General features: G+C 52.4%; 1 protein-coding gene across 7 annotated transcripts in view; it reads left to right on the forward strand.

Moving 5' to 3' along the window:
• Positions 1-21,431, forward strand: part of SIPA1L3 (signal induced proliferation associated 1 like 3) — a 238,199-nt gene that overhangs the window by 182,225 nt on the left and 34,543 nt on the right. For all 7 annotated transcript variants that reach the window (XM_082367255.1, XM_082367253.1, XM_082367254.1 and 4 more), the window contains 4 exons: positions 478-615; positions 9,197-9,324; positions 14,564-14,682; positions 17,253-17,680. In XM_082367255.1, coding sequence (XP_082223381.1) covers positions 478-615; positions 9,197-9,324; positions 14,564-14,682; positions 17,253-17,680 — 813 coding nt within the window. The remainder of the gene's footprint in view (positions 1-477; positions 616-9,196; positions 9,325-14,563; positions 14,683-17,252; positions 17,681-21,431) is intronic.

Below are 21,431 nucleotides of genomic sequence, written 5' to 3' on the forward strand. Positions count from 1 at the left end.
AAGGGGAGGAGCCCACCAGTGGACAGGTATTGCCGCCACTCTAGCTCTTGGGTTGGGTGGTAGCTTCAGGGAGTTTGTTTTATTATGATGGCATATACCTTAAAGATAAATGCTTTTGAATGTATTATATATTAAAAGATAAAGATAATTTTCCAAGTAATGAAGGAATCCACCTTGCAGAGGAGCGTCTTGTCCCAGGCGTGGGCGAGAACAGTCTTCGCGGCCCCATCAGAGCCCCATCAGGCCACAGAAGCTGGGGGGCAGGCTCAGCCGCAGTGGGAAGGCAGGCAAGGGGTGCCCTGGCTTCCTGCTGCCCTTTGCTCAGCAGCCCTCTCTCTGTGCCCATGGGAGGATAGCAGGTGAATCAGATGGGATGTGGTTGGGCCTGAGGGAGAGGTCTAGCTGTCCCTCCTCGGAGGGCAAGGGTATCCTCCTCGCTCACCCCCACCGCCTTCCTCCCTCCTGTCTCTGTTCCAGGCCCGTCAGCTTCCCAGAAACCCCTTACACAGCATCACCAGCAGGGGTCGACAAAGTCCCTCCTTACCGACAGCCTTCTGGGAGCTTCTCCACCCCCGGCTCGGCCACCTACGCAAGATACAAGCCATCCCCAGAAAGGTCAGAGTCTCTTCACTCTTTTCAGTTAAGGAATCTGGTGAAAGCCAGAATCTTTCTTCCTCAGGAAATGCACTTACCCCACAAGTTTATTCGCCATTTTATGGGGCTTATGGATCCCTGAAGGTCATCAGAGGACCTCCGGGAGGGTGGGCTGTGTGTGTTAAGATGTAGGGCCAAGCCGGCCTGGGCAGGACTTGCCGTGCCTGTCCTTGCAGCAGCATTTCGGTTGCCATTCTCCTGACACCTGAATCACTTGTCTGAGCAAGAGCAGGCGCCTTCCAGAACAGCCATTCATCTGACTCCAGCCTGTGCTCCCCAGGACCAGGCCACCAGCATTACCCAGTTGTCATGGCCTGTCGGGCTTCAGTCCTGTCCCCTTCTCCAGTCTGGCAGCCTGAGGGATCTTCCCAACTCCTCCCTGGCTCCCCAGTGCCTTCGGGGTAAACCCAAGCTCTCCAGCTTGCTCTCCAGCAGCCTTCAGCCCTGGTGCCCCATAACCTTCCTCCTCCAGGGTCCCTGTCTGAGGGGCAGCCCCACCGCTCCCCTGTCTTCAGGCCAGAGCCGTGCACCTCATCCTGGATGTCTCCCTTCCCCCCCCCCACCGCGGTCCATCCCTTCCACCTCCTGAGCATCTCCGCCCCCTCCTCCTTTCCCCAGCGCCCCACCCTGGCCACCTCCCTGAGCCCCCAGCCTCTGTGCCACCTCCTCTGGTCCACCCCCCACTCAGTAACTGGGGGGTCTTTGCATATCTGGCCATGTCTGTCCCCTGCTCCAAACCCTCCTTGTGTCCCAGAGCCCTCAGGACACAGCCTCCATGCCTCACTCTGGCCACCGGGACGCACCCGCCTCTCCAGCCTTGTGCAGTGCCCTGCGTGTCAGCCGCCCTGGCCACTTCTGATTTCCTAGGCAGGCTGTGTGCATTTCAGAATCCTCCCCATGGAAACTCTTCATGATATTCACCCCCACCCACTCCACAGACACCACTCCTCCAATGTGAGTGCTGAGGCTCCTCCTCCAGGAAGGCTTCCCTGTACCTCCCCCCGCACTAGGTGACATGCTGCCCCTGTGCCCTTCGCTTCATGTGTATTTCCTGACCATGGCCTTGAGCACTCTCCATTCTGTTAGCCCAGTTAAGCGTGTGTGCACACACACATGTGCATGCATACTCATACATGTGTGCACGAACAAGCCTGCTCTCCAAGATACGATACCTTTCCAGGCCGTTTTGTATAACATTATTACCGTCACACAGCACAGGGTCTGGCACATGGTAGATCCTTGGTATATATTTGATGAAAGATGGATTGAGTGAGTGAGTTTGTTTAAACAGTGAGCTTCAGAATCACCCGGAGGGAGGGCTTGTTAAAGTACAGATTACTGGTCTGACCCCTGAGTTTCCAGCTTGGTAGGACTGGGGTAGAGCATGCGATACCAAGGCTGCTGGTCCAGGGAACACACTTCGAGAGCCACCACACTAAACATTGTTTGATTCTAAGCCTCTGTTGTAAAACTGGGGGAAACATACTCAGTCTTTCATCTTCTAGTGGCCACCATTCAGCTTTCATCAGCAAAGGATCCCCAGAGCCTTCCATGTGCCAGGTGCCAGGAGAAATATTTGAGATACTCACTCACAGGGGTTCCTGTTGTCAGTGCTGCTGTGGTGGAGAGAGAGTCTTAGAAAGGATGCGCACTCTGATGAGAGCTCTAATAGACTCAGGCCTCAGAGGAGGGAGCTCAGCCCAGCGTCAGGTCTAGGCTGGCTGCCAGGAGGAAGCGGCATTTGAATAAGGCTTTGAGAGATTAGTAGGAGTTTGCCGCGGAGAAGAGGGAGAAGGTCATTCCAGACAGAGCAAAGGCTACAGATGTGAGTAAGCAGAATGGTGTGAAATGCAGGAGGAAAAAAAAAGTTGAACTCAAAGAAACAGAGTAGAATGGTGGTTGCCTGGGGGTGGGGGAAATGGAGCGATGTTGGTCAAAGGGCACAAACTTTGGGTTATGAGATGAATAAGTTCTGAGGATTTAATGTGTAGCATGGTGGCTGTAGTTAGTAATTCTGTATTGTACACTTAAAATCTGCTAAGAGAGTAGATCTTAAGCATTCTCACCCAAAAAAAGATAAGTATGTGAGATGAGAGATGTGTTAATTAACTCAATTGTGGTACTCATTTCACAATGTATACATAAATCATTACGTTGTACACTTTAAATATATTACAGTTTTATTTGTCAGTTACACCTCAGTAAAGCTCCGGGGCGTGGGGGAGAGATGTTTCTAAGAGTGCTATTTACTCAAGGAGTTGAGAACATTGTTATTTCTGTGAAGGGGTACGCTGACCAATTCTGTATTATGTGTAGACAAGTGTTTAGGAAGAAAAGAGAATACAATTGCTTACTTTGCGGTAAGTCCATTTTTAGTTTTAAAAAGAGCCGCCAAACTATTTTCCAGAGTGGTTGCACCGTTGTCCATTCCCCCTGGCAAGGTATGAGGCATCCCGTTTCTCCACATCCTTGTCGCTCTCTGGTGTCATCACCGTTTTTCGTTTCAGCTATTCTCATAGGTGTGTGAGGACATCTCATTGTGGGTTTTTGTTTGTTTGTTTGTTTGTTTTGTTTTTGGCTGCGACGGGTCTTCATTGCTGCGCATGGGCTTTCTGTAGTTGCAGTGAGCGGGGGCTACTCTTCGTTGCAGTGCGCGGGCTTCTCATTGCAGTGACTTCTCTTGTTGTGGAGCACGGGCTCTAGGCGCGCAGGCTTCAGTAGTTGTGGCACACGGGCTCAGTAGTTGTGGCTTGCGGGCTCTAGAGCACAGGCTCAGTAGTTGTGGTGCATGGGCTTAGTTGCTCCGCAGCACGTGGCATCTTCCCGGACCGGGGCTCAAACCCGTGTCCCCTGCATTGGCAGGCAGATTCTTAACCACTGGGCCACCTGGGAAGCCCTCATTGTGGTTTTAATTTGCATTTCTCTAACGGCTAATGATGTTGAACATCTTTGTTTTTCAATGTTTATATATTCTAGATACAAGTCCTTTGTTAGCTTTGTGGTTTGCAAATATTTTCTCCCAGTCATTAGTTTGTCTTTTCATCTTCATAACAGGGTCTTTCACAAAAGTTTTTAATTTTGATGAGCTCCAAATTATCATTGTTTTCCTTTTATGGATCATGCTTCTGGTGTTAAATCTTAGAGCTCTGCCTAGTCCTGAGTCCTGAAGATTTTTTTTTCCCAGAAGTTTTTCCTTTTTTTTCCCAGAAGTTTTTCCTTTTTTTTTTTTTTTTTTTTTTTTTTTGCCACGCTGTGCAGCATGCGGGATCCTAGTTCCCCGACCAGGGGTCAAACCCGTGCCCCTTGCAGTGGAAGCGCAGAATCCCAACCACTAGACCGCCAGGGAATTCCCTTCCTAGAAGTTTTAATTGTTTTCTATTTTACATTTAAGTCCATGATCCACTTTGAGTTTTTCAAAGCTAGTTTTTGCCCAAGGTGAAAGGTTTAGGTTGAGGTTCCTTTTTTTTGCCTGCCGATGTCCAGCACCATTTATGGAAAAGGCTCTCCCTCCTCCAGTGTATTGCTTTTGCTTCTTAAAGCAAAAATTCATTGGAAGGGGAAATTAATTGGACACATTTGTGTGGGTCTATTTCTGTAATCTCTAGACTGTTCCATTGAGCTATATGCATGATCTCAATGAGTGCTTCCAGCAATTCCATGAAGTGAGTAGCGTGTCCCATTTTACAGAGGGAGAGGGAGAACTGAGGCTCAACAAGGTGAATCCACTTGGCCAAGATCACTTTTCCAGGAACCCAGGCCTATGTGATTCCAAGGGACCGACTCTGACCCAGAGCTGTCCTGCCTGCCCACGAGACTCTGAGCACATCCTCCAAATCGGGGTGACATGCGTGGTCCCTACTGGAGTCCCCACCCCACAGTGACACCTGATGGCTGTGATTTTGTGTTTCAGGCTTTCTGGCATTGGCAAGTGAAAAACTCTCACTTTTCCCTTGGATTCCAGCTCTTCCCAGCCCACCCCTCTCTTCCCAGGGCTCCAGTGGAGCTTGTCTCGGCTCTCTGTGGCCTAGGTCTCAGCAATTTTTATCTCTGTCAACAGCTAGGTTCCAAATTTTGCCAACCATTGCTAGCACACCTCAGCCCCTAAACCCGCAAAAGTGTGTCTCATGGCCAGTCACCAGCCGGCGATAAGAGGCCCGGGAACAAGTCAGGCTGCCCCAGTGGCCTTTGGCATCAGCTCCTTTCCCCTTTTCCTGCCGCGCAGTTGACATCCTGGAGCCTGTGTGACCCAAGCGAGACATTCCAGCCCAGCCACGGACATTCCCCCCTCAGGACTCCTGTGTCTCCTGCTGTCTTCTCCAGCGGGCCTGCAACTTGCCGAATTCATCAAGCTTTTAGGAGCTCGAAGGCCCTCATAGACAGAACCTATCCCATGGCCCATTTTAGATTTACTGAGACAGGAGGGCAAGATGGCCTGCACCTCATCAGCCATGTGAGAGTGGGCTTCACCTCTCTGCCCCTGTTTGCTCACATGTAAAACGTCTGCCCTTGGTAATTCCCTGGCGGTCCAATGGTTAGGGCTCTGCACTTCCACTGCAGGGGGCACAAGTTCCATCCCTGGTCAGGGAACTAGGATCCCTCATGCTACACAGCAAGGCCCAAAAAAAAAGAAAAGAAAAAAAAAAAAATAGCTGTTAAAAAAAAAAAGTCTGCCTCTGAGCAGTGTTGAGAACATTCTAGGAGGGAATCTCTCTCGAGCACTTAGGACTGAGCCCGGCACACAGTAAGTGCTCTATGAGGGTTCTGACTGTTACTGCTGCCTCCAGGGCTGTGCCGGCAGCTGCAGATGCGGTCCCCGTCCTCAGGAGTTTGCCACTCTCGTGTGCAACATGAGCAAACCTCCAAACTCAGTACAGAGCGCTAGGACAGAATTGTGTACCCAGCCCAGCACCCTGCAGGGCTGGCGTGGACCCCAGACATTTGCTCATTAGGCCACTTGGCTGGCTTTTTTTTTTTTTTCCTTTGCTTTTCTCTGCCAGTTCCATGAAGAGTGGTACATCAGTTAGGAGGCATTTGACTTCAGACAGAAAACCTAACTCAAGAAGGCATGAGCGTCAGGGGGATTTATCATCATCACGTAATAAGTCCAGAGGTGGGGTGGCTCTAGGGCTTGTTAATTGTACAGGGTCATCCTCAGGGACCTGGCTCCATTCATGACCCACGAGGGCCACTGTGGCCCCAAGCAAAACCGGTGCCCTGCAGAAAAAGAAGGAAGAGCTTCTCTGTGTTTCCTACAGTAAAGGAACTCGGTCACTTGCCCACCCCTGAACTAACCCCTGGCAAGGTCACATTGGACCCCCATGACTGTCTTACACCATCAGGACTTACACAAGTCGTGTGGCAGAGGGATGGCCGCCAGGGCAGAATCTGGACTCCACCAGCAGAGGCAAAGAAGATGATGCCAAGTGGGGTGGCAGCCAACAATGGCTGCATCGTCCGTCCACCCTTTACCCAGTCCTCCTGTAATGCACCCATCATCCACTGTTCCATCCAGGCCTGGAGCCCTGCCCTCAGGAGTTCAATTCTGTCTTGGTACTTTCCTATATGGCAGAATGGGAAGTTCAAAGCCAAGATCCTGGCAGCCCAAACCTGCTTCTGGGGAGTTTTGCCCAGAGCTATGCATGGTGAGATTCTGGAATGTTCCAGTTTCCAATCAGCTTGACCAGGATGTGGTAATGATAGAAATGGCCCCAAATAGGACATATTCAACACCGAAAGAATGGTCAACATAGGTCAGTCAGTTTGCATTGGGATAATAAGAAGGCTTTTTAGTGAGAGAATTACATAAATGGACAAAGTACAGGTTGTCTTGATTGAGGACAGTTAGCTGAGAGATTAAGCTGGTAACATATATCCAGCTAAAGGCAGTCCATCAGGGGAATTCTCCGGCGGTCCAGTGGTTAGGATGTGGCGCTTTCACTGCCAGGGCCCAGGTTCAATCCCTGGTCGGGGAACTAAGATCCCGTAAGCCACGCAGTGCAGCCAAAAAAAAAAAAAAAAGTTGGGATTAGGTTTGTCTGCTCCTCCTCGCCGATGTTCTGCCACCCTTGGCCTGTGGCCTACTGGTCTTAAGGTGGCTGCTCAGCCTTAAGGAGATAATGAGGTAAAGGCACCCACCGCACATTTCCAGAGAGTGCCTGGGAGTCACGTGCAGTACTCTTATCTCATTGGCCAGGACTGCAAGGGAGCCTGGGAAATGTAGTTTGTTAACCGATCACATTGCTGCCCCCAGTACAGTTGGGATTCCGTTACCAAGGTGGAAGCAGAGAGTAGACATTGAGGGAGCAGCCTGCAGCATCTGCCACTTGGACCTTCCGCTTTCCTTTGGCTGATCCCAGCTACTGCCGTCTTCCTTTAGTACTCAGGATTCAATACGGACATTTTGAGAAAATGGAATAAACACATCAACACTTCAGTTTCCAGCTGTGCTGGAGCCACATTTTACCAGGAAGTTGGCTGGCTGCTAAGTCAGCCAATAAGATGAAGACTGCCTATGCTTTTTTATTGTTTTGACTCTTTTTTTCCTGGAGGCATTAGAGTTCGAGGTCTGGAGAGGCGGGGATAATATGTATTTTCTTGGCGGGTGAGTAAAGATGAGTTATCAGGAAGTCCAGCGCACCTCTGCAGCACCCCTCTGCTGCCCTGGAGGCGTTGAAGCCAGGGGTTTAGAGTTGGTCTCTACGGAGACAGCCTTGGCTTGGGGCTGGCAGGGTGACCCTGGAGAAGTCAGTTAACTCCTCTTTTGGATTTTGGGGGGTCCTGGTTTATCATCCTCTCAAGTTGCAAGTATAGGCACAGGAGCCAAATGGGGAATCACAATATCAGCTTGATTAATGGAGGCTCATTGACTCCTGCAAAGTCCAGGGCTTATGTCAATGGAATGTTTCTGGTGGCAAGTAGCCAAAACTTGGCTGACTCAAATGCTGTAGGAATGTGTTATCTCACAGCAAAGAAGGTTCAGAGGCAGAGTAGCCTCCAGGGAGGGTTAATCCAGCATCTCGACAACATCATCAAGGGCCCGGTGCCTACTCTCTTCCACGCTCAGCATTGGCCTTGTTCTCAGGCTGGTTGGAAGAGGGTGACAGCGGCTCATGGTGTTATATCTGAACCCAGCAACACCTGGTGAAGAAGAGAGGCCATCTTTCCTTGTCAGCTCCCTTCGGAGCAAGGAGGTTTTCCCCCAAAGCTCCTCAGCAGACTTCCCCCATTTCAGTCAGGTTATTCTGGGTAACAGATGCCTGAAAATTGCAGTGACCAAAGTCAGCGAAGGTTTATTTTGCACCCACACTGCAGGTCCACCACTGGTTGGACCTCTCAGGATGCAGGCTGCCTCACAGCTCACTGGCGAGAACTAGTCACACAGTCCCAGCCAGCCTGTCTCAAGGGGCTCGGAGGTGTGGTCCTGCCGTGTGCTTGCCAGGTGAAGAGCCAGAAGTATTTCATGGGAGCCTTAATGACTCACATCCTCTCACATCTCATGTGCCTGTCCCTAACCAACCCCAGGCAAGGAGAAGGTTTCCGCCATGACTGGCTCTGATCTGAGGTGGAATGGACGTTGGGAGGCGCCCACAGGATTCACTCCGGGTTCATAGAGAATGTCTGTGGGACCTGAGGCCACAGAGAACCTTTTGCCGATCCCTCTGTTAAATCTCAGCCCTTGCCTGCGGGTGTGCAGGGCCAGCCTCCAGGAGACTCTCTGTCTAGGAGACAACTTTGTTATTTCATTCCTTAACAACCCTGTGAAGCAGAAAATGTCATTTTCCAGACAGGAAAACTGCAGCTCAAACTGATGAGCACTTGCCCGACCAAGGTCACGCAGCTAGTAAGGGATGGAGCTGGGGTTGAGACCAGACCTGCCTTGTTCTGGAGCCTGAGCCCCAGCTTCTCCTCTGCAGCTCTTTCCTCCACCAGAGAGACATACACACTTCCGGCCTGTCAGCCTCAGGCTAAGCTCTGGACACACAGGACGACATTCAGTCCTGCAAGGAAGGACCTACTGCAGTTGCCTCTTGACAACTAGGGAAACTGAGGCTCAGGGCAAGGAAGTGGCTGTACCTGGCTGGGCGAGAGGCCGAGGGGAGGTTTGATCCCCAGGCCGCTGGGTTCCAGGCCTCCTGTACCTACAAACGCTGCCTTATCCTGCTCTCCTCCACCAGAGAGAAAGGGAGCCCAAGACAGGCCTGGGGGCGGGGGCTGCTGATGACAGCTCACCCCGTTCCGCAGCCAAGAGACGGGACCCCGGAGGAGCCTCTGGGTAGGGCTGTTGCCCCGTGGCTTCTGCCCCCTCCTCCCTTGAGGACCCCACCTGGCCCCACGCGCCCTGCCACCTCCAGCTCCCTGGCGTGCTTCCCGCGCAGAACTCACTCCTGACCCTCAGTTAATAGCACGTTTCCAGGCTTCCTCACCTAGCCTCCCCTCCGCGCGGAGCCTCCCGTGTATTTAAAACCCCACATCGAGGAAGTCTCAGGTGGTTTTTGGCACACCAGCCCTTCACCCTGTGTTTGCTCCTCTCGCCCCGCTGCAGGTACACAGCCGCCCCACACCCACTGCTGTCTTTTGATCCCCACTTCAGCCACGATGGGACGTCCAGCGGCGAGTCCTCCTCAGGCGGCCTGACCAGCCAGGAGAGCACCATGGAGCGGCAGAAGCCAGGTAAGGTGGTCTCCCCAGGCCAGCTGTGCCCCTGGCCTCACCCTGCACGACCTCTTAGTTACAGCGTGACAGGTGACACCCCTCCTCCTGTCAGTGATGGATAAAACACAAAAGAAAGCTGTAAGTGCCACACGTAAGATTAGAGAGGTCACCCGGGAGAGCGGCGGGGACCAGTGAGCCAGATCCATCTCCACCCAGGCAGGGCATCAGCAGGCGGGGTCTGCCGACACTGTCGGTCAGGAGCCAGGGCACAGATGTGCGTGCGACTTGGAGGTGGGGACCACCAGCGGAAGTCGTTGAAAAGGACTGAAAGTGGTGCTCTCAGGGGAGCGGGGCCGGCAGTGTTCTGAGGCTGCTCATTACGTAACGCTTCCCGTGTTGCTTCTCGACTGCTGTGCTGAGAAGCGACGCTCCAAATCTGGAGCATCTAGTGTGATAACATGTCACAAAGTGAGCACGCCCGTGTTCCACACCCAGGGCAAGAGACAGACGTGGCCAGCCTCCTGGAAGGCCCCAGCGCCTCCCAATCAGTATCCCCAAAGGCCACCCCTGTCTTGCTTCCCACGACCAGACTTAATCTTGCCTGGTTTTGAACTTCACGCATATGGAATGTAGACTCCCACTGGATGCACTGTGTGTGTGTGTGTGTGTGTGTGTGTGTGTGTGTGTGTGGCTTCTGTGGCTCAGTATTGTGTTGGTAAGGGTCGGCCACGTGGCTGTGTGTAGCCACGCCATTTCTGAGTAGCATATCCATTGTCTGAATGACCCACAATTTCTTACTCGAGTCTCACGTTGAAGGACATTTGGATTGTTTCCAGTTTGGGGCTGCTTAGAATAGTGCTGCCAGGAATATCCTCATACCTGTCTTTTGATGAACACATACTCACATTTCTGCAGGGAATATACCTAGGAGTGGGATTGCTGGGTCATGCGTTTAACTTTATAAGAGACTGCCAAACCATTTACCACTCCCACCAACGACAGAGAGAGTTCTCTTTGCTCCTGTCCTCACCAGCCTTTTCATTTCAGCCTTCCTAGTGGGCACGTAGTAGTATCCTGTTGTGTTTTTAATTTGCATTTTTCTGATGCCTGATGAGACTGAGCATCTTCTCATCTGTTTATTCTTCTGTGTATAAGTATTAATCATGGGCATGTACTACTTAGATGAATATCTTAAACATGATTCCTCATAACGAAGTTGTAGCCCCTTTGAAGTGTGAGAACCAGCAGATGATGGGTGGGTTCAAAAGAACGAAAATCAATCAAGTGTCAGAGAGCGCTGACATCAGAGGGGCAGGAGATGGAGATGTCCACGCAGCGGGTGTTCGAGAGTATCCAGGCAGCTCTCGGCGGGGAGGACCCTGGCAGCACATCACCGGCTCCCCCGGGCACTGTGGGGCAGGGGAGAGGTTGCCTGCCCCAGGATTAGCGGCCTGGAGAATTCCTCAGCACCCCCGCCCCATGGTTCTCTTAAACCAGGGACAACGGTTGGACTGCAGGCAAGCAGATCGCGTCGCCCCGACCCCCAACTGTCCCCCACTGCTGCTGCCTCCGGGGCCTGTAGACACGGGTTCGCTCCTCTCCTCAGCACGCTTGATTGTGCCCGCGGTCTGTGATCTTTGCTCCAGCACAGGCAGATTCGCATCCTTTTCCCCCCCGCCCACCTGGTTGAGGAGAGAAACGCGTTGCTTGGCGATGTCATTACACCAAAGTGTAAAATAAGAAGGAAATTTTTCCAGCATTCACCGTGGACCCCAAATAAGGAGTCACAGAAGCTCACCGTGGTCCCTCCTTTCTTTCCTCTTCTGTCCCCTAGAGCTCGTCTCCGCTCTCACTTCCTTGAGACCTTGTTATAAGTTGACTAACCCCTCCCGGCACACACACAGATCAGGGCAGTCTGTGTCTAGGAGTCGTCATAAAGTTTAGAATGTATTCAAGACCAGGGTGGGGGAATCAGGTGCCACGATGGATGTGGGGATGTGCCCAGCCCTGGTCAGGTGACCGTGATTGCAGTGACAGCAGTACGGTTTCCGGTGCTGTATACTCCCTCCTGTTTAATCATCTCAGGAACACGACAGATTGGGTGCCGTGACTGCCCTGTTTTAGAAACGAGGAAGATGAGGCACAGAAAGGTTGTCCCTTGTCAGAGGTCCCTGCTGGTGAGTAGCATCATTGAGATTTGGACCAAGGCCTGTTGGTTCTAGAACCCTCCTTAACCCTCATCACCCACAGACACCACCACAGTCCCTCACCCACAGAGTGAGCGTTTCTCAAGCCTCAGAGCACCCAGGTTAGGAAGGTGGCCCCAGAGCCACCAGCTGCCCCCGGCCTGTGCCTGGCCGTGTTTTCAACACATCTCTCACAGCCACGTCCATGTCTGTCACCCACACAGTGTGTCAAGGGTGAAGCAGGAGCGCCAGAAGGTCACTGGGGCCCAGTTCAGAGGGCCAGTGAAGGGCCCAGGATGAGGGCCTGCTAAGGGCAGGGCTAGGGGCAAAGGGGACACTGGGGCAGCCAAGGAGGGGCAGGAACCTAGCACTTCATCCCTCCATTCATTCGACACATCACCAGTGATACGTGCCAGGCTGGGCACCAGGGATACAGTGTGAGCCAGACAGGCGTGTCCCCTGCCTTCTTGGAGCTGACGGTTTGTGGGAGAGACGGACAATAGCAGGAGCACCGAGTAATCAATACTCACGAATAATACTGAGTATTAAGTGGAAACAAACACAGTGCCTAGAGAGAGCTTGGTGGGGTCTGGGGGTGAGGGTGTCTCTGAGCAAATCACATTTCAGGCGAGGCTAGAAGAATGCAGAGGAGCCAACTGGGAGGAGAACATTCCAGAGAAAGGGAGCTGGTTGAAGACCCTGAGGTAGCAGGGGGTATGGTGTTGGTTGAACAGGAAAGATGCCGAGTGGCTGGAGAAGTGGGAGATGAGGCCAGGGAGGTGACGGGGACAGCATGGTGGGGACTCTGTCCTTCAGTCAGAACCACGGGGCTCAATTCTGAGCACAGGAGGGATGGGATCTGACTCGGGTGTTCACAGGGTCCCTCTAGCTACAGATTCTTGCAGGGTGGGGCCAGTGGAGGGAGAGAGATGGGCAGGTTCTGGATACGGTCCTTTGGAGGTAAAGTTAGAATTTCCTGATGCTCAAGGATGATACCCAGTTTCTGACCCGAGCAGCTAAAAGGACGGAGATGATGAGAGATGCAGGTTTGGGGGAAGATAAGGAGTTGGCTTTGGCCGTGTCCAGTGGGAGGTGCCCAGTAGACACCCAGTGGAGGCGTGTGAGGGAGCCATATATACAAGTCTGAAGTCATGGGGAGAGGTCCAGCCAGAGACAGAAGTGTGGGAGCCACTGGTGTCGTAGGTGGTAGAGAAGGCTGGGTGTGACTGCCACGGGCTTGGTTCTCTGCAGAAATGTGGTCTCCTGGCATGGTCTGCCCACTTCCCAGGGGACCAGAGCCTCCTGGGCGTGTCAGATGCTTCCAAGGAGGAAAAGGCATCTGTGGAGGTAAAGTAGGTGGACAAAGTGGCCAGCCTGCCCGCTCTGATGACCATGATTCCCAAATGAAAGCCACGTGGGCAGTGACACCCTCGGCAATGTCCAGCCAGGCTGCTGTCTGCCATGTCCCTGAGTGCCGTGCCTGGCCCTCCAGGCCCACCTTCCCCAGCAGGAACATGGGCCCAGAGCCCTCTGGGGCTGCACTGGGGGCAGCAGCGTGTATGGTTGTGAGCTCAGCCTCCGACAGGCCTGGTGAGAAGTTCTGAGTCAGCTGTGTGACCTTGGCAGTGACCTCACCTCTCCCAGCCTCAGGTCCCTCTGCTGCGGCAGACACCCTAAGTGTCTTTCCTTGCAGGGTGGTTTCGGGGTCCAGTGAGATCACACCTGCCCAGCCCTCGGCACAGGACCCAGCCCATCATGAAGGGAATGACGATTTCTGCTTCTCGAGCACTCACTCTGCACTGTCGCTGGAGTTGTCACTGTTGGGGAAGCACAGAGAGGGTACGGGGGTTGAGAGCACAGGTCTGAAGCTCTTTCTGACTTTGTGACCTTGGACCAGTTACTTAACCTCTCTGAGTCTTGATGTTCTCCTTCATCTATTAAACTGGTACTAATATCCACCTCACAGTATCACTGGGAGGATGTAGCAAGGTAATGCGTGCAAAGCACTTATAGTAGTACCTGATACAGACGTGTGCTTAATGATAATTATCGTTATTATTTTATATACAGCACTGATCAAAATTGTGGGCTCTGGTGTTAGACCGCCTGGGTTTGGGCCCTCTGTTAGTGCGTTTGCAAGTTTGATAGATATTAACTAGCCCTCCACTGGCGTTGTGTGTTTTTTTAAGATCCGATGCTCCATTCAGGCACATTGGCTAGCCTTGGGAATTTACACTAATTTACACCCACACCAGCCGTCATGATTTTAAACCTATTTCACCTTTGAACCAGCCATTCCACTGGTAGAATTCTGTCCCAAACATAATTGCACACTTGCTCAAAGTTGGGTGTAGAGGGAAGGCCACCTGAATGTTAAGAAAAATCGAAAATACCCTGACTGTCCATCAGCAGGAAACTGGTTAAATAATTGATGTCCATTCACATGATGGAATACTGTACAGCTATTAAAAATAAGATAACTTCATGTTCAGTTAACTTATGTGAAGATGTATTATGAAGATACAGAGCAAAAAGCAAGTGTAAGTATTATTTATTTGTAAAGTAAGAAATCAAGTTGTGAGACAGTGCTTATTATGATTCCACTTTCATTTAACCAAAAAAAGCTACACACGTTTAAGCAACAAAGGAATGCGACCTTGATTATATAAAGAATCTTATTCACCAAAAGACAGTCAATCCCGTAGAAAAATGGGTAAAGGATATGAACAAGTAATTTACAAAATAGAAAATCCAAATGGCCAGTAAGAATGAAAACGTGCTCAAGCTCCTTTGTGGATGGAGGACTGTTGGAAGGCTTCGCGAAGTTAACGCATGTTAAGCACTAGAGTGGTGCCTGGCACACAGTAAGTGCTCAGTAAATATTCTGTTACTGAGTGTTGTTAGACCCCAAGACATGAGTTGATGGGGGTCACGGCCGTGTGTGAGCTGAGCAGACAAGCTGGCAGAGGGGTGGGACCATCCAACCACATTTAGGACCAGATTCTTTGGGTGAACTTGGGCCAGAGCCTGAGTCACCTCTGACCACTGGTGTGTCTCCCATCTTAATGCAGAGCCTTTGTGGCATGTGCCCGCCCAGGCCCGGCTCTCGGCCATGGCTGGAAGCAGCGGGAGCAAGCACGCCTCCAGGCAGGACACAGCAGGCAAAGATTCCCCCAACAGGCATTCCAAGGTGAGTCTGGGCCCCGCCTGCCAACCCCGGGGAGCCAGGGCTGTGGGAGCTGGCCACCTTACCCGCCCTGACTGCCGAGGGCTGGGCGGCTTCACCTGCGTGTGGGCCTCTGAGCACCACACGTGAGCACACGCTCCGCCTCTGCCCCCTTCCGCTCCAGCAGAGGGGCAAGATGCCTGGTCTGGAGTTAGGCCCAGCCAGGTGCACGTCCTGGCTCCAGCCCCCGCCATCCACGTCATCTTGAGCAGATACCTTCACCCCCCCTGAAGCCACAGTTTCCTCATTACCTCAGCTGTGGTAGGTGTCTTCACCAGCTCGGGCTGCTGTAAGAAAAGTACCACACACTGGGTGGCTGATAAACAACAGAAATTTATTTCTTACAGTTCTGGAGGCTTGGAAGTCCAAGATCAAGGTGCAGGGAGATTCAGTGTCTGGTGAGAACCTGCCTCCTGGTTCACAGACAGCCTTCCCTCCACCTCATGTGTGAAGGGTGCTCTCTGTGGTCTCTTTTATAAGGATATAAATACACATACGGATTTTATAACCCCATTCATGAGGAATATATAAACATGTATAGGATAAATATGTGAAAATATATAGCGGTTTTATAATCCCATTCATGAGGGCTCTACCCTCATAACCTAATCACTTCCCAAAGGTCCTCCCTCCTAATACCTTCCCATTGGAGATTAGGATTCAGCGTATGAATGTTGGGGGAACACAGACTATTCAATCTATAGCAATAGGTTAACTGCTGTAACAGACAGCCCCCAAATCTCAGTGACCTCACACAATAGAAGTTTATTCCCCTTTCATGTAACAATTCAGTGTGGGTACTCGGTGAGCAGCTTTCCACATGGTGGTTCAGGAACCCAGGCTCCCTCCCTCTTGTAGCTGTCCCTCAGGGCCTCAGAGCCCTCCCCTGGGTCCCTGCCTCTTTGCAGCAGATGAGAGTAGGAGGGAGAGGGAAGGTTTTTGTGGCTCAGACCTGGAAATGGCGTAAATCACTTTTTTTTTTGGCTGTGTTGGGTCTTCGTTGCTGCGCGCAGGCTTCTCATTCATTGAGGTGGATTCTCTTGTTGCAGAGCTCAGGCTCTAGGCACACGGGTTCAGTAGTTGTGGTGCCTGGGCTTAGTTGCTCCGCGGCATGTGGGATCTTCCCGGACCAGGGCTCGAACCTGTGTCCCCTGCATTGGCAGGCAGATTCTTAACCACTGCGCCCTCAGGGAAGCCCCGGCAAAAATCACTTTTACCTATATTGCATCGTCCAGGACTCTTATCACGTGGCCACAGGTCACTGCAGGAGGAACTGGGAAATGTCCTGTGTGCCCAGGAGAAGGAGATAGTTTTGGTGAGCACTTGGGAGTCTCTTCACATCTATTCACTCAGTGGGTGTTTGATGAGCACGTACAACATGCCAGGCCTTGGGACCACAGTGATGAAGAGGGCAGATGCACCCCTGTGCTCACAAAGCTGGCGTCCCAGTGGGGGCAACAAGCAGTAAGCAAAGAAACAGATTTCATTATATAATGGTAAGAACCAATTCTTGCTGTGAAAGAAAAACAAAGTACAGTTAAGGGAAAAGAGCGTCAAGCACAGCTACTTTAGGATGAGGTGGTCAGAGAAGGCCTTTGAGGAGGTAACCTTTAAGCAAAATCTTGAATGAAATAAGGAGCAACCCATGAAAATATCTGAGGGAAGAGCATTGTAGGCAGAGGGAACAGCAAGTACAAAGGCCCTGAGGGGGCAGTGTGCCTGGCATACTCAGAGAACAGCGAGAAAGCCAGTGTGGCTGGAGGAGGGTGATCAAGAGGGAGGCGGGAGATAAAGTTAGAGATCAGAACCTGGAACCAGATCACAGAGGCCATGGTGAGGACTCTTGCTTTTCCCCTGAGTGAGCAGGGAAAGGACATGAACTGACGCAAGTGTTCACAGCCTGTCTCTGGCTGCGTGTAGGGAACAAATTGGGGGCCGGGGTGAGGGGAGACAGGGACAGGGAGTTGGGAGACCAGGGAGGAGGCTCCTGCCATGGTCCAGCAGGAGGCAGTGGTGGACAGGACCAGGGTGGAGCCACAGAGGGAGGAGAAGTGGCAGGTTTGGATCTGTTTTGAAGATTCAGGCGACAGGATTTGCCGTTGGACTAGATACGGGTGTGAGAGCAAAAGCAGCGTCGAGTGGCTCCACGGCTCTTGGGTGGAGCAGCTGAAAGGACGGAGGTGCCATTATGAGACAGGGAAGAGGCGAATTCAGGAGGGAAGGCCAGAAGCTCAGTTTCAGATGTGTTCAGCTTAAGCTGTGGGCAGCATGTTACATATGTGCTGTCATTTGTTCCTCTGATCAACCTCATGGGGCAGGGTTATTATCAACCCATTTTACAGATGTGGAAACTGAGGCACGGGGAAGTTCAATCAATTGCCCAAGATAACAAGGCCAGTAAGTGGGGGAGCCAGAGTTAGAAGCTGTCTGGCTCCAGGGTTCACACTTAGGTGTGGGGAGGACCCAGAGAAGGAAGTTTGCCCCCCGCCCCCCCACCCAGAGTCTAGGAATGACACACTTCTCCTGCCTTCCAGGGAGAGCCTCAGTACTCCAGCCATTCCAGCAGCAATACCCTCTCCAGCAACGCGTCCAGCAGCCACAGCGACGATCGCTGGTTTGACCCCCTGGACCCACTGGAGCCAGAGCAAGACCCTCTCTCCAAGGGAGGCTCCAGTGACAGTGGCATTGACACCACCCTCTACACCTCTAGCCCCAGCTGCTTGTCCCTGGCCAAGACATCTCGGCCGGCCAAGCCACACAAGCCCCCGGGAAGTGTGGGCCTCTGTGGGGGCGGGCGCGAGGCTGCCGGGCGGTCCCACCATACAGACCGGCGTCGGGAGGTCTCGTCCGCCCCTGGGGTCACTGGCCAGAACAAGGGCTACCGACCGAAGCTGTACTCCTCAGGCTCCAGCACCCCTACAGGCCTGGCTGGGGGCAGCCGCGACCCACCGAGGCAGTCCAGGTAAGACACTGAATCTAGTCCAAGTCCTTCAGGGGCCCTGACCACCTTCTGCATCCCCCACAGTCCTGACACTGGTGTTCCCCTCCCCAGAAACATGCTCACAGGTGGGAATGCTCGCACCTTAGTTTGCTTACAGAGTTGGGAGACTCGTGGATCTCCCCCTGCTGCCATCCATTGGCCTTTAAGAATCCCAGTAGAGGGAGGTAAATCCCTGGCTGTCTGTCTCATCTGTCTCTGGTTCACTCTGTCCCTCAGTTTCTTTCCTTTTCTCTCTCCTGAGACTAGTAGTTTTTACATTTTCTGGGAACCACAGACTGTTTCTGTTAGGAGTGCATTTGTCTGGAGGTAATAGGAAACCTGACCCACGGTGGCTTAAACAAGTAGAGGTTTAATAGTCCCCTTTTGGGAAGTCCAGAGAGGGCAGAGCTGGGCTGGTGCAGCAGCGGCTCAGGGAGGGCCTCAAGGCCTAGCACCCTGTGTCTTCCTGCTCCATCACCCTCCTCATGCTGGCTGTGACTTCCTGGTCTCCAGATGGCTGTGGTGCCCCTGGGGGACATGGGGACAGAGAACAGAGGAAAGACGGCAGCGTCTGTGTAACTCCCTGTCTGTGGAGAAAGCAAAAGCTTTCCCAGAACCCCCTTCAGCAGGCAGTGTCGCATGGCCATCTCAGCTACAAGGAAGTCTGGGAGATCACGGGTTAGCCTTCCAGCCTTCATAGTGAAGGGGCAGTGTGGTCTCTAGACAGTCCACTGGAGGGCTGTTCAACACAGATTCCCCTGCCCTACGGGGTGGGGCCTGAGACTATGCATTTTTACAAAGTTCCGTGTAGATGCCAATGTTGCTGGTCCCGGGACCACGCTTTGAGAACCACTGGTAGAGAGGCAGACAGGGTAATAAGTGAGAACGAACAGGCATTGACTAACCAACAACCTGGAGTCTGGACCACACACACTTTGCGAATGTGATGAAAGCCACGAACTGCCTCCTGGAAAAGTCGTTCTGCCGTCACAGCACTCAGCCCGGTCCAGGGGCCCCCTCAGAGGTCTGCGGCCCCAGGCAGGGATTACTGTGCTGCAGTCCCCAGTGTGCACCCCTGAGGCCACCACCTCCTTTCTCTTCCCTGACCACACCTGAGCAGGGGCCAGCCCGTGTCCAGGACCCCTATTAGGGGTCTTCATCTCCCTTGGCTTCCTGACACCTTGGCCCGTCCCCAGACCTGAGCCTCTCTCCACACAGGACACGTGCACCCAGGCAGTGGCCTCAGACCTCCTTGACCACAACCCACAGTGGACCTGGGTCTTTGACTATACAGAAATATCTATATTTTTTTAAAAGGTGAAGCAAAAATCTCCCTAGCAGTTCTTAGCCTGACCGTGCGAAGCCCTTTAATCCAGTCTACTCTGTTCAGAATGTTTGAACGCTGCTCACTACCTCCTTAAAGGATCTCATGACCTAGCAGCGGTTCTGTTGTTACCAAACTCAGGTTCTGCTGCTTGACACTCGAAAGCCAATGTTGGACAGACAGGTGTTGATTGGAAAGGAAAATATGCAGAAGCGTAAGGGAGTTTAGTTGTTGTAGAAGTTAAAGTATAACTAGATTCTAAGACCAAGGGGCTGCTTACACTCTGACAGACTTGGAAACCACGGTATTTGAGAGTGTCCGTCTGTCAGTGCTTTCCCTCACTGTGGCCCTGGTCCCCCTGGAGTCAGGAGCCAGGAGAAGGGTGAGGGTAGAGAGAAAGGGTGCCCCAGGGAGTTAAGTCTCTGTCTGAGCCAGCCTCCCTAGACAGATAGATGTTAATCATTTGAACTCACGGACTCTTTTGAACGGCTCCTTCATTCATTTATTTATCCATTCATTTCATTCACAAATATTTCTCAGGGATTTGTTGTGTCCCAGGGACTATGCTGAGAGCTAAGGAGAAGTAACAAGCAAATTCAGACGAGGCCCCCAGCCCTCACCTCACCCACCATCTATTGAGGGAGACAGACTAGAATCAGGTCATCACTGAGACAGATGTCAAAGTGCGCCCACCGAGAGGGCCTCGGTGCCATGGGGGTCCCAGGTCCCGGCTGTGGTAGCCCCCGTGTTGGGCACAGGCCCGTGTTAGTAAAGCTCAGTAGCTATAGGGTTTTGGAGTCTGTGATATAAAGGCAGCGGTGCTGGGGAGTAGACTGTGTCTGAGGCAGGGGGGTGGGTATAAAATTACTCTGTGTCTGAGAGAAGGATTTGCTGAACCCAGAAATGAAGGGAATAAAATGGGAGAGGAACCTGCTACAAAAGAGGGCCCTGCGGTTGGGAGCTTTAATTTGCATACAGACAATTGATGCTAATTGCAAATCATTCTTATCTACTCATTAAAGCTGCTTCCTGAAGTTTTCTCCTAGGCAACCAGGCTTTAGTGTGAAGCAGCATTTCCCAAAATGGGGTGCTTGAGGTGATTTGGGTGGTGTGGGGAGGAAAGTGTTTTATTTTAAATGGATATTAGGAAAAGTGTTATCAACCCGTCCCCTGATTTTACAGATATTGCCTTGGACAAATTAAGGAAAATTAAATGAGTTGATTTAAAGAAACAAACGTGTTCATGGTAGATGAGAGCGTGGGCTCCAGAGTCAGCCCACTGGGGTTTGAGCGCCACCCCACACCGCCTTGTCTTGGCTGTGTGGCCTTGGGCAAATCACTGAACCTCTCTGGGCCTCAGTTTCCTCATCTGTGAAATGGGGGCCCTGTCACTGTCCCTAACTAAGGCCATGTCGATGTCCCTAGCTAAGGCCCTGACACTGTCCCTAACAGCCTGAGCTGTCCCTAACTAAAACTCTGCCGCTGTCGGTAAGAAAAGCCCTGATGCTCTTTCCAACTAAGGCCCTGACGCTGTCCCTAACTAAGGGCCTGAGCTCTTTCTAACTAACGGCCTGAGCTGTCCCTAACTAAAGCTTGACCCTGTCACTAATGCCCTGACGCTGTCCCTAACTAAGGGCCTGATGCTTTTCCCAACCAAGGCCCTGAATCTGTCCCTAACTAAGACCCTGAATCTGTCCCTAACTAAGGCCGTGACGCTGTCCCTAACTAAAAGCCTGACTCTGTCTTACTTAAGAACCTGAGCATCAACACTTTATTTAGGGACAGCGCCAGGGCCTTAGTGAGGGCTCAGAGTCAATGGGGGAGGCATATCCATCCCCAGACAGTGACAGCCCATAGTGATCAGGGCCAGGGTGAGGGAAGTGTTCAGGGTGTGGGAGCCCAAAGGAGGGGCCTGACCCAGTATGGGAGGTGCTTTCCTGAAGGAAAGAGGCTAAGCTACCGGGAACTAGGAAGGCAGAGTGTTCTAGGCAGAGAAGATGTGCAAGTCCCACCTCACCCTGCCAGTCCTCCCACAATCTTCCCATCTCAGTAGGTACAAGTTCCCAGCAGGTCGCTGAGCACCTGTGCTCGAGGGGCCCACACGTGCCTCTGCCTGCCGCTAGCCACACTGCCCCTTGCTCGGGGCAGCCCAGCAGCCCTGTGCATCTGCCGTCATCCGTCCATTCCCTGGGGACGAGCCGGAATGACAACCTGCTGCCCAGCCTTGGCTCCCCGAAGAGAGGCACAAGCGCTCCATAGCCGCCCTTGTGTCTACTTCCAGGCCCTTTGTAGCCCAACACTTCGCGTTCATTCATACAGCAGGCGCCTACTGTATGCTCAGCCCTCTGCCGCAGAGGGCCCCGGCTGTCCTGGCACTGACAGGGTGCCAGGGGAGACAGCAAGCAAATA

The sequence above is a fragment of the Balaenoptera borealis genome (assembly GCF_965194805.1).
Source record: "Balaenoptera borealis genome assembly, chromosome: 19".
Lineage (NCBI taxonomy): Eukaryota > Metazoa > Chordata > Mammalia > Artiodactyla > Balaenopteridae > Balaenoptera > Balaenoptera borealis.